This window comes from Myotis myotis, unplaced genomic scaffold (genome assembly GCF_014108235.1).
Source record: "Myotis myotis isolate mMyoMyo1 unplaced genomic scaffold, mMyoMyo1.p scaffold_m19_p_1, whole genome shotgun sequence".
NCBI lineage: Eukaryota > Metazoa > Chordata > Mammalia > Chiroptera > Vespertilionidae > Myotis > Myotis myotis.
Window position 1 is genome coordinate 59,686,409 of NW_023416313.1, and position 12,850 is coordinate 59,699,258.

At 42.6% G+C, this 12,850-nt stretch overlaps 1 protein-coding gene across 9 annotated transcripts in view; it reads left to right on the plus strand.

Annotated features, from left to right (window-relative positions):
- The first annotated feature begins 572 nt into the window (after window positions 1–572).
- The window catches only part of HERC3 (HECT and RLD domain containing E3 ubiquitin protein ligase 3), a 97,046-nt gene continuing 84,768 nt past the window's right edge, over window positions 573–12,850 (plus strand). For 6 of the 9 annotated variants that reach the window (XR_004972751.1, XR_004972752.1, XM_036339497.1 and 3 more), the window contains exons 1-3: window positions 587–715; window positions 3,207–3,268; window positions 9,214–9,468. Coding sequence is in view for 5 of the 9 variants with exons in the window: in XM_036339497.1 (XP_036195390.1) it covers window positions 9,243–9,468 (226 nt within the window). In the remaining 4 variants the exon portion in view is untranslated. Of the gene's footprint in view, window positions 716–3,206; window positions 3,269–9,213; window positions 9,469–12,850 lie in introns of those variants that run through there. The other 3 variants (XR_004972754.1, XM_036339531.1, XM_036339514.1) reach the window with 3 other exon arrangements.

Here is a 12,850-nt window from a genome sequence, read left to right on the forward strand (position 1 = left end):
GGGCCGTGGCGGCTCCCGCGGCTGCTCGCGACCTCCCGGCCGCCTCCCGTCGCTCCAGTCCGCGCTCGGGCTCCGGCTTCCTCCAGCCGCCGAGGGCGAGCGAAACTGCAGACCGCTGCGCCGCGGAATAAAACGCTCCACAGCGCAGTGGCCACCCCGAAGCTTTCCCCATGCCCGCCTCTGCACAAGCAGGACGCGGACCCCAGGGCTAAAAAAACACCGCTGAGGGGGGATAAGGACACCTTTGTAATATCTTAATCAATAAAGGGAAAAAATATGAAGAAAAAAAAATAAAAGAACACCGCTGATCAGCTCGCTCGTTCCCTCCATTGAAATGCAAGCCTATTCCCGCGCCAACGCTGCGCGTCCTGCAATCGCTTCTGGGCCGACACCCGCCGGAGCCGCGTTCCCCAGGCCGCCCCGCCTCCCACCAGGGCCTGGGCCCCTTCCCCGCCTCCCGCCCGCGGACCTCCCCGTCCCGCCCTCGGAACTCCCCGCCCCGTCCTCGGCTCCTCCGCGGCCGCCATTGGTGGCGGTCCGCCCCAGAGGGCGCCCATTGGTCAGGCGGGAAGTCACTCACCCGGCGCATTCCGCCACCCGCAGGCTTGCGGGGAAACTTCCTTATTATTGTGACGCCGAAAGCGGAGACACCCGGAGTCCGGCCCGAGGGACTGTCACCGTCGGAATCCCGAGCGGCAGTTCAGCGCCCGCCAAGGTGCGCGGGGCGGGGGCCGGGGTGCCTGGGAGGAGGGCCCCGCGCAGCGTCCCCCGCGCGGCCGCCGCGTTCCACGGGGCGCGTCTGTCAGCGCGCGGCGCCCGGAGGGGCTGCTGCGGCGGCGGCGCTTCCTCAACGACCTGGGGCCGGGCGCCTGCAGTGCCTGCGGGGCACCCTCGGCCGCATTTGCACGCGCCACCCTGGCGTTCTGGGGGGTTCGCCCTCCGATCCAAAGAGCCCCCGCGCCCGGGAAGGCCGGAAGCTGCGTGAACACTGGGAGCGCCCCCAACCCGGACTCGACTGTTCGTGGTCCGGGAGGAATTGCGACGCGGAAAGTCACAAGGAGGACCCTCCCCTTCCTCCTCGCCCGGCCCCATTTAAATCCCGGGGCTCGGGAGACACCCCGGCGGTGCGGGCGCCGACGCTTCCCGGCCCCGTGGGGGGCGGGTGAGGCCTCCGCGTTAGAGGGAACCCCCGCGGAGGCGAGGAGTTTGCGCCGGGGACGCAGGGCTCGGCGTCCGCGGTGACAGCGCCCGCGGGGCCGCGGCGCCCGGCACCACCCGCCTCGTGGAGGCCGCGCCCGCCCGTCTGCCCGAGTCCGCCTCCTGGGCGGAGTTGGGGCGAGGGTGTGTGTGCGGACACGTGCGCGCGGGAGTGTGTGTGTGGACACGTACGTGTGCGGGGTGCCAGGAGCCGGGAGCTTTGGGGGCAGGTGGCGCTCTTATTTGTAAAGGCGTGGCGTGCGCAAACCAGGAGGTGGAGCGTGTGTAGCCCTGAGCCAGAGGGGCCAGGAGTGCGGTGGGGACACCTAGAGCTACTGTGCCTGGGTTGGGGTGGGTGCACAGGGGGCCCTGCGGAGTGTGCGTTTGCACTTGGCTCCTAGTTACTAGGATGGCGAACCTATGACACGCGTGTCAGAGGTGACACGCAAACTCATTTTTTTGGGTTGATTTTTCTTTGTTAAATGGCATTTACATATATAAAATAAATATCAAAAATATAAGTCTTTGTTTTACTATGGTTGCAAATATCAAAACATTTCTATATGTGACAGGGCACCAGAGTTAAGTTAGGGTTTTTCAAAATGCTGACACGCCGCGCTCAAAAGGTTCGCCATCAGCTCGCGGTCTCTGGCTGTTTTCTGATGACCTGCTTCTTTAGCTTTTAAATCAGCCCCAGTAGGAAGTACCTTTAAATTCGGAGCGAAGCCTGGCAGGATTTCTGCTTGCAATCGTCACACACGAAACGCTTTAGGAAGGACAATTCAAGAGCTCTTCCATTTTTGTGTGTGTGTGTGTGTGTGTGTGTGTCTTCTGGCTCTTTCCACAAATAGGAGGCTATTTCTAGAGCCTTGCATTGGGTGATTTGGTAACATCAAGTGAGCTGATTTTTAACTCCAGGCTGAGGAGGAAGAAAAATGAAATAAAATGAGGATTTAACAGCCTTTTTAAATGAAGTGACTAGATGGAGAGGGACCTTGTTTTAGTAGGCAGATTACTGTGTCGCTCTCTTTTTGTACTTTACCCTGGGGGAAGGGGAATGGCATTATAAATAAGAAAAGGGGAGTAATATAGGTACCCCCCACCCCTTAAAGCAAAATAGATTAATTACACATCATTGTTTGACCACAGTGAGCTAGGAACCTTCTGGAGAAAGTGTTCAGAAATCAGGGAGGAAGGTTTGAAACCTCTTTGGAAAAATACCTCTTTTGGCTTGGAAAAAAAAACGATTGATTAACATCCAGTTTTTGCTTGTTCGAAAAGTATGCAGTTGGGTTTGTATTTTTTTTTTTTTTTAAACACAATCTAAAATGTTCCAAATGGTGTGGTTGGAACCACTGGTTATGGCATTTCATTCTGAGTAACAGACTTCTTAAGATTTGCATAATAATTAAAAAAATGTAAGACAGAGTTGCACCCCTACTTGAGATACAGGATAGTTTTGCATCAGTTTAAGAAATAAAAGTAATATTCTCCAAAGTGAATGGGATTTTCTACATAAGATAGAAATGAAGTTTTGATGATATCTTAAAATCATGAGGGACTTTTTCTTTTGAGAGACTAAAGGTACCTCTCAGCCTTACCTTGTTTTCTATGATAGAGGATATGATGTTGGAAGGAAGGAAGATACCAGAAAGTCTTCAAAACCAGTTGTGGCAAAATAAGCTGTAATGTGTGTGATGCATGGAAAACATGGAAGAAAATAGACAAAATTGAATTATAGTTTCAAAATTTCTCTTTTTAACCTAAATGGGAGATTTAAAGATAATTTCATTTTTATTTTAGTATCTGCTATAAATGTTAGGAATTTTTAAAGGTGCTACCTATGTCTCTAGTTCACTTTTAGAGATGATAGCTTCATAAGTTGGTTAGAGGTTCTTGTTCATATTTAACAGTCTTGAGATGCCGTGTTGGGGGAATATTTGTTTTCAATAACATGAAGGTATTTTGTAGAGTTCCATACTAATGCTTTTTATTTCTTTAACTTGTAGATCTGCAGGGTGAGGGGTAACCTTTCTGGCTCCTTGTCCAAATGCCAAGTGTGTGACCTGTGGTGAGTTACTTGATTTCTCTGTCTCTCAGTTTCCTCATCTTGTACATTGAGATAATATCTACTTTACAGAATTAATAAGAGGATTCAACAAGATAATCTATATAAAGAACTCAAGTTACTACAGTTGCCTAGAGAGGGACCTTAACAAATCCTTAATGACTTTCCTTTGCTGTGATGTAGTGAAGGGAACTGGGTGAGCCCAGGAGGTAGGAGACCTAGTTTCCAGTCTCTTCTTCATCCACTTATTTCTCAGAGGACCAAGGTTACTTGGCCATGGAAGGCCTCAGCTGCCATTAAAAAGAAGTTAGGAAGGTAAGTCTCTTGCCTAAAGGTTAGATTAAGTGGACATTTAAGGTATCCTTAATAAGGTGATCTCTTTTATGCTATACCTCTGCACCTTTTAGACATGTTCTACATTTAGAAATAGAACTTGCTGATGTCAGCGACATGTATTTTTGTGTGTGAACCAGTAAGTGAACTAGTTTTTTGTTTAAAATATATTTTTATTGATTTCAGAGAGTAAGGGAGAGGGAGAGAGAATCAACGATGAGAGAGAATCATTGATCGGCTGCCTCCTGCATGCCCCACACTGGGGATCGAGCCCACAACCCGGGCATGAGCCCTAACTGGGAATTGAACTGTGACCTCCTGGTTCATAGGTCAATGCTCAATCACTGAGCCACACTGGCCGGGCATGAACTAGTTTTATTATAAGTCAGGGTAGACATAGAAAAAAGTGGCTAACTCTGTTGAGATTGCTTCATTTACCCTTCCCATCTCTGGCTAGTTTAGGTCTGGTTACCGATAAGTTGGAATCCTACTGTTGTCACTTAACTGCTTCTTTACATGTTCTTGGGCAAGTGACCTAACCTTGCTAAGCGTTTAGGTTATTGTACAGGGCAAATTAAATAATCTGTGTAAAGTTTTTAGCACAGACTCAGATGCACAGTAGGCTTGCAGTAATAGTAGATATTACTTTTTCTTTATTCAGCAACTATTTATTGAGCTCTTACTATGTGCCAGGCACTATTCTAGTCTTTAGGGATAGAGAAATGCACAAAAGTGAGTGAGAAAAAAATGGGTGGGAGTACCCAGGATAGCAAATGCCAGGTGATGAACAGTGCTAACACTGGATCTTTAAATTCATGGACACCATTAGCTACTAGATATGGGGGTTCTACCAGAGTGTACTTTTAGGTGAAAGCTGCATTATTGGCTGGTTTCTCTTCAGTGCACTGAACTTTTCTCCTGAAAGATGATTTTCTTGCCTCCTGCTACAGTTTTGGCAAAGTGTCTTGATGACCTAGACCACATTTTCTGTTAGGGTTAATAATTCATACATAGGAATACAGCTTATTTGTGGTTGTCACTTAGCTACTTCTCTAGTAATTTTTATTTGACTGCCTGAAGATTCCATTACTGTAACTCAGGTGGGAAGGATTTTGAATAATAGTCCTATTTGTCGTTTTTCATAAATGGTTTCTATTAGTCAGTTAAAGATGAGGTCATACTTCAGGCTTGCAGTTGTCCCAAGCTCTCAGAGTGTAGCTGATCCTCAAGGACTGATTCATGCTAAACAAATTTATAAGAAGCTGATAGATCCAGGATGTTGAATTAATAATAATAAGTAGAAATGCTAAGAAGCCTGAGATGCTTTGGTCAGCTGGTCATGGTGTTCTTTCTACATAGTAGGATCTGCCTTGGAAAACAAGTTACTTAAGGTTGCTTAATTACTCATGGAATCTAAGCAAGGCAAGTGGCTAGGTGAATTTAAAGACTAATTATAGTACGTCAGTTCTCTGCTTGGGGGACATTTTAAACAGCAAAGTTACCAGCAAAAAATATAAAAATGTGAAAAATGTGGCACTAAATACACTGCAAAAAGACCACTTTTGAGAGTCAAAACAAGAAGGCAGAGCATCATCTTCTTTGACTTCACCTGGGAACATGTGCATAGGATGATTCAAATTTTTCATCTCTTTACACATGTCTGGGAATGATTGCTAAAATGTTCTGAGCACTGATTTTGGGGTTACAAACAAATTTTAGTGAGTAGGCAAATTCACAAGCATAGAATTGCAAATAATGAAGAACAACTGTACTTAGGGATAGTGAAGGTGGTGGTGCTGGACATTTTTGTTTTGTATGAATAAAGCTGCTGTGAGCATTGTTTATAGATTTTTAGATTATTGATTTTTAGAGAGGGAGGGAGAGAGGTAGTCAGACATTGATATGAGAGAGAAACATGATTGGTTGCCTCCTGCATGTTTCCCAACTAATGATTGACCAAAACCTGGGAATCGAACCCGAGACCTTTTGGTGTATGGGACAACACTTCAATCAACTGAGTGACTCCTGGCCAGGGCTGTTTATAGATTTTTGTGTTGACAAACAATCATAGCTTCTTAATACCATATTTTTAGACACATTGTACTTGGCTGGTTATGGTACAGCTGCCTAATCTTATTCATTATCTCCTAATTCTGGCTACTTTCCCTCTAGAGGGCAACTTTATTTTCAGGTTTCCAGGACATCCTGTATTGTATACTGACTATAATTTAGTCATTCTGCAAGTATTTTTGTGGTTTTTGCTCCTGTAGGTGACATATAAATCTACTTGGGTGGCATTGTAGTCCACTGGGTAAGACTGTGGACATTTGTTGTAATGTACCCCACGAATCACAGAAGGACGCCTCAAGAAGTCGAATTAAAGAGTCACATTTATTGCAATCCGGGACTATGAGGGGCCATTCCCAAATCTCATAGCCATAAGATGGTGGCAAAACCAGACTTATATAGGCAAAAATCACAAAGGTATTGATTACATCCCAGGGTTTGGAATGTGGCACCTGGCTCCCAAAAAAGCAGATTACAGAAGCAGAATTAAGCATGTTAATTACAGTTTCAGGTCTCGGGGTCACTGAATTGACAGAAATACATTATCTAGAGTCCTTGGGTAACCTGGGTTAAACTAAGGCATGTTATCTAAATTACAGTTTTGGGTCTCCGGATCACTGAGTTGATAGAAACACATTATCTAGAGCCCTTGGGTCTCCCAACCACTGAGTTGTCAGGATAATTTAGAGTAATTGTGCTGTCCTCAGTACCACTGAGTCAGCTGGAACGCATCACCTGTGGCCACTAAAACAATTTAGGGTAATTGTGCTGTCCTGTTTCCAGGTACAGTAGAATGTGTCCTCTAAGACCAGTATGATAACAATCAATGGAATAGTCATTCAATCGATAAGGCATTCAGTCGAATGGGATGACTTATACAATATAGAAAATCAAAGTAACCTGTCCATTGTTAAACAAAGCAAATAGGTACCATACTTCACATTGGCTTAAGATTCATAGCCTGGTTCTGGCTCTTTTCGGCTGTGTGACCTTAGGCATGCTTGTTAATCTCTCTGAGCCTTGCTTTCTCTAAAATGAGGCTAAAAATAGTACTTATGGCACAGGGTTGGTGTGAAGATGAAATTAGATAATGAAATAAAATGCTTATTAGCACAGTGAATGATGTATAGTAAGTACTATGAGTTTCTTATGTAACTATTAGTAAGAGAAGACATGCTCATGAAACATTGAAAATTAAGGAAGACATTAGTATGTATACAGCAATTTAGCAAATTGGGAAAATAAAATTATGAAAAGATTATGTGATCTTGCTGGCCTTTTAAAATGCATGTATCTTCCCCCTCAATCCTCCGCTGCCTCATTTTATCATTTTATCTTGTCTCCCTTTGTAGTTAACTCAAAGAATAACATTGAAGCTTAATTTTTTTTTTTTTAGTTCTAGTTTGTAGACAAAAAATCTTAAGAAGAAGCAGAACTTTCTGGTTAAGACAGCAAATTGAGATTCAATTTTATATTTTTCCCATGACTTTTTTGAAAGAGTTCAAAGAGTAAATCAGATAGCATTGCCATAGGTCACTAAATAAGTGTTCCACTGTATAGAAAAGCTACATTTTGCTTATTCATTTTTCAGTTGATGGTTGTCTGAGTTATTTCTACCTTTTCATAACATGAGTGAATAATGCTGTTATGAACATTTGTGTACATGTTTTTGTGTGGATGTATTTATGCTTTTAGTTCTTTTTTTCCTATTTAAATTTTAAAAATTTATTTTTTGATTACAGTTGACATACAATATTATATTAGTTTCAGGGATACAGCATAGTGATTAGACATTTATATAGCTTACGAAGTGATCACCTCATTAAGTCTAGTATCTACCTAGTATCATACATAGTTATTAAAATATTATTGACTACATTCCCTATGCTGTACTTTACATCTCTGTGACTATTTTTGGATCTTGAAATTTGTATATTTTAATCCCTTTCACCTTTTTTGCCCATCCCCCCCAACAACCCTCCCATCTGGAGACCGTCAATTTATTCTCTGTATCTATGAGTTTGTTTCTGTTTTGTTTGTTCATTTTTTATTTTAGATTCCACATATAAATGAAATCATATGGTATTTGTCTTTGTCAATTTGCAGTTCTCTTGGATATATAGCTAGCAGTAAAATTGCTGGATAATATGGTAACTCTATGTTTAGCCTTTTTAGGAACTGCCAGTCTGTTTCCCATCAGCAATGTAAGAGAGCTCCACTTACTCCACATCCTCACTCACACTTGTTATTATCTGTCCTTTTTTATTATAACCCTCCTAGAGGGTGTGAACTGATAGAGATGAAATTTGTTTTTGTTTGTATGAAAGGAAAGCATGAATTTTTAATAATTATTTTTTGGGGGGGAGGAGCATAAATTTTTAAAAGTAGTGAGACTTTGGGCTAGAGCAGGGGTGGGCAAACTTTTTGACTCGAGGGCCACAATGGGTTCTTAAACTGGACCGGAGGGCTGGAACAAAAGCATGGATGGAGTGTTTGTGTGAACTAATATAAATTCAAAGTAAACATCATTACATAAAAGGGTACGGTCTTTTTTTTTTAGTTTTATTCATTTCAAACGGGCCAAATCCGGCCCGCGGGCCGTAGTTTGCCCACAGCTGTGTTATACTGTGGTCTCTGATTAAGGCAATTAAAATCTGGCTGAGGAGTTAAGTTATGATACAGAGAAAGTTTTTCCTGTTTTTTTTTTTTTTGTAAAAAATATATTTTATTGATTTCAGAGAGGAAGGGAAAGAGCGAGAGAAACATCAATGATGAGCGCAAATCATTGATTACCTGCCTCCTGCACGGGTTCGAATCTGCAACCCAGGCATGTGCCCTGACTGGGAATCGAACCGTGACCTCCTGGTTCATAGGTTGAGGCTCAAACACTGAGCCACACGACAGGCCAGAGAAAGTTTTTAATCAGGGTCGGAGGGATGCAGATTGATGGTGGCTGGAATGGTCTCCAGAGGCCCTTGAGTAGGATATGAAGCTTGACTCATATCCAGAAGGATGTGTAAGAGGAAAGAGAAGTAACATTTTTTACCCATTTCTCATTTTTGTTGCAAGTGGTGAATTATTGTCCAAGCTAACAATAGGCTATTTAAAGGAGCTCACAAATTTTTAAAATTTAAATGAGTAGAAAATTCAAAGGAAAAGTGCAGTGAGAAAGAACAAGGTGAAGTCATGAGGGTAATTTCAAAGCTGTTGTACCATATGATTTGCAGAGATTGTTTTAGCAATGCTCCTGTACTCAAGTGTTCCTCATCAGTGATCTGAAAACTCTATTCTGTATTCACAGTTCATTTACACAAATAAAATTTGTTTAGAAATGTTCTTTAAAATCTTACTTTAAAACACAAAAGTGGCATTATTATTATTATTATAACATGACTACTTTCAACACTATTAGTAAGTATTCTTCTGACATGCAAAGTATCTGAAGAATATTAGAGGTTATTTTTAAAAATTGATTACATTTATTATTACTCAATGTGATTTCCTCTGACCTATTTTTTAAAATCTTTTTTTACAAAATGTTTTTCTAGGCTACATGATCCCCTGAAGGATAAGAACAATGTTATGTTGGGGATATTGGTCTCTGGGCCAACCTGGTATCAGCACTAACCTACAAGGAATTGTGGCCGAGCCACAAGTGTGTGGATTTATATCAGACAGAAGTGTCAAGGAAGTAGCCTGTGGAGGAAACCACTCCGTGTTCCTGCTGGAGGATGGAGAGGTTTACACCTGCGGCTTGAACACCAAGGGGCAGCTGGGCCATGAGAGGGAAGGAAACAAGCCAGGTGAGTGCACCTTGTCTCCCTTGATGACGGGCGAGAAAGGCTGGGGAATGGGAGAGTGCTGGTGGAAGATCTTCTCAGCAAGTGTTTATCTTTCAGGGAGGCTCTTTGAATGGTGTAGGATCCCCTTCTGTGTGGAACTTTTTTTTTTAAATTTTTTAAAATATATTTTATTGATTTTTTACAGAGAGGAGGGGAGAGGGATAGAGAGTTAGAAACATCGATGAGAGAGAAACATCGATCAGCTGCCTCCTGCACACTCCCCACTGGGGATGTGCCCGCAACCAAGGTACATGCCCTTGACCGGAATCGAACCTGGGACCCTTTAGTCCGCAGGCCGACGCTCTATCCACTGAGCCAAACCAGTTAGGGCTGTGTGGAACTTTTGTGTCTAATTCAAGCCTTTTGATGGAAAACCAGACATTTCCTTTCTGTCTTTTTTTGTTGTTGATGTTAATCCTCACCTGAGGATATTTTTCCATTGATTTTTATAGAGAGTGGAAGGGAGGGGGAAAGACAGAGAGAGAAACAAACATCAATGTGAGAGAGACACATCAGTGGATTGGTTGCCTCCCACATGTGCCCTGACCAGGGCCGGGCATCAAGTTGCAACTGGTATGTGCCCTTGACTGGAATCAAACCCAGGACCCTTCAGTCCGTAGGCTGACACTCTATCCACTGAGCCAAACCAGCTAGGGCTCCTTTTCATCTTATGAGACAACATATGTTGTATCAGTTACCGGGGGAGGGAAGTTGACTAGTTGGTTTAGAGTTAGAGAAATAGATTTTTCTCCCATAATTGAATGCTAACACATTGTGATTATTTTGTGAATAGGTAATCCTCATACAATCTATATCAGAAGCATTTCCCTCTAATTTTTCCTCCAAAGTGCCTATTCATTCATTTATTTCTGCAACATGCTTTTGTTAAGCAATTTAGGCTAAGTACTATGCTTGGTGTTGTGAGTAGAAAGTGAATGAGTTAGTAATGATTTGGTTCCAGGGAACCCGTGTGCAGGAATGTGTGAGGTAAGTTGGAAAACATGCTGGGGGATTGAAGGAGAGGGATTCATTTCTCCTTTGGAGGTCAGTCAAGTAGGAAGCAGGAGTAGGACTTCAGCAAGTGTGTGTATGTTTATTACACACACCTGGGTGTACCCAGTGATTAAAGGCATGGGTATGATGGTGCAGTCTTGTTCAGGGAATGTTGAATAGTTTGGTGAGACTGTTGATAGAGGGTGAGAGAGGAGAAGTTGGAAAGGTAGAGGGCTGATTAGATTCCTTAAGTTTTAGGGTCTTTCATTTATTGATAACAGGTGCTGTGTGTATTTAAAGTCCATTGGTTTAAGTTCTTTTTCCTTCCATTTTTTTTTTTGTCTAAAGGGTCTAAGTTTGACCTTCAGTATGCGTTTATATAGCATAGATCTATCTATAAGGTACTTTCTTAGTCTTGGATTTCAGCTACATTTAGAGGAGTGGTGATACTTGAATGAGTCTCCTTTTGGTGAGAAATGATAAGATAGGGTCTTAAATTATGACCATGCTGTATTTTTCATATTAGCATGGCATGTGTCATTTTCTTTGTTATTTGCTGACTTTTTTATTTAATCCAAATCAAATGAAGATACTGAAGCTTCATTAAAGGACAGTCTTGTGTTTTTTTTCTAGGTGATTTTACTTTTTTGTGTTTATTTAGGCAAATCATTTTGGTGTCAGGATGAGCTAATTTTTTCTGTGACACTGGCTCCCTCTTTTCTCATATTTATTTCCTCCCATAACAAGTGGCTACATTCTGTAGTTGCCCTGCCCAAATATCAGTGTTAACATTTCATCAATTTTATGTTACCCACTGGATAAAGGGCTGCAGGGCTGCTCTTATGTAGAATTATTAAGTATGTGAACTGTGATTTATGGGCTTTTTCCCCATTCTTTGCCTCGAGGTTCCCTCTTGGGAACCCTCCCTGCCATATCCTACCAGGCCTGCTCACCCAATGTCCTAAACAGTTGTTTCTGGACTTGTGGCCCTTGGACTCTTGGGATTTCAAGGAAGTGGTTTGTAGCATGGTTCATATATGCACCTTTATATATACAATGCACCTGGTACTACAGTTTTTCAAATGTGAGTAGATCATGTTTTTAATTAAAATAAAAATTCAGTTAACAGTGTCACCATTTCATAAATTGAGTTAGTAATTCCTATTCATTATGTTTTACCAATTAATATAATGCAGAAGTGTAATATAGAATTATTATGGAGGCGGCAGGAAGGTTTTTTACTTTTAAAAATGTTTTTCATATTAGAAGAGAGTAAAAGCCACGGTCATCTTTTCTCTCCTCCTGTTAAAACTCACTCGTGTCTTACATTAATCTGTTCTTGCTGTTTCCCCAGGTGAGAGTCAGTGTCTAACTACTCATGCTTACAGAGGGGTCAGTGGCAGGTCACAGCCCAACATCATGCTCCTCCTCTTGGGAATATCTACATTCCATCAGGGCTTAGAGATCCTTTAGGCCCATTTCACACCAGTGACCCCTGAAGGACTTGTATTCACCCTGACCAGCCTTTGAAGGGAGTATTTTGGGGACCAGGAGGAGATCTTTCCATTACTCCTATAGAGACAACATGGTTAGGGTGAATTCTGGAATCAGACAAACCTAGTGGAGGCATTACCGTGCTCTGATTCTGTATTTTAGAGCCTCAATTCCCTTTCCTATAAAAAGAGGAGACTTCGGTTCTAGTGTAGCTCTTAAAGTAGTTTCAAATGATAAAGAAGACTCCACAAAGCTAACTGTAGCCTGTGAAGTCTGCCCTCCTGTCTGTTTTCTCTGTGACTGCCTTCTGTCAGGCAGCGTCCCAGCAGAGCTGATCGCTCAGGGTGACTCAGGGCACACCTTTGCCTTAGAACCTGGGGTGAGAAGATTGAACTTGGGGTGGCAGGTGAGAAAGGAAACAAAATCCTGTAATCCCACAATGGCAAAGATCTGTGGAAGGCACTGTGGTGAATACATTTGAGTGCAATGTGACATTCTACCAGTGGAGCCTCCTGCCACCAGCTTTATGGAGCTAGTGGTGGGTGGTTTGTGGGCCTCTGGGAGTGAGGAGCAGCTACAATGCTTCTGCCTGTACGTTGGGTCAGGCCAGTTCTCTCTGTAGTAAAGGCTGAGTGATTGCAATAGACTTGAGCTAGAGGTATGTCAAGAAGGCCTTTGGATTCAACCACAGAATCCAGCCGATGTTTATAATAAAAATTTCAAATAAACAAGGTTCTAGTGTAAATTACAATAGATTCCAGAAATTTCTGTCGTTGGCGAAACTTGCCTGTTAATTATAAACTCCATAGCAGCTTTGGAATAGTTCCTCTTTGAATGGAAAGATTATGTGGGTGAG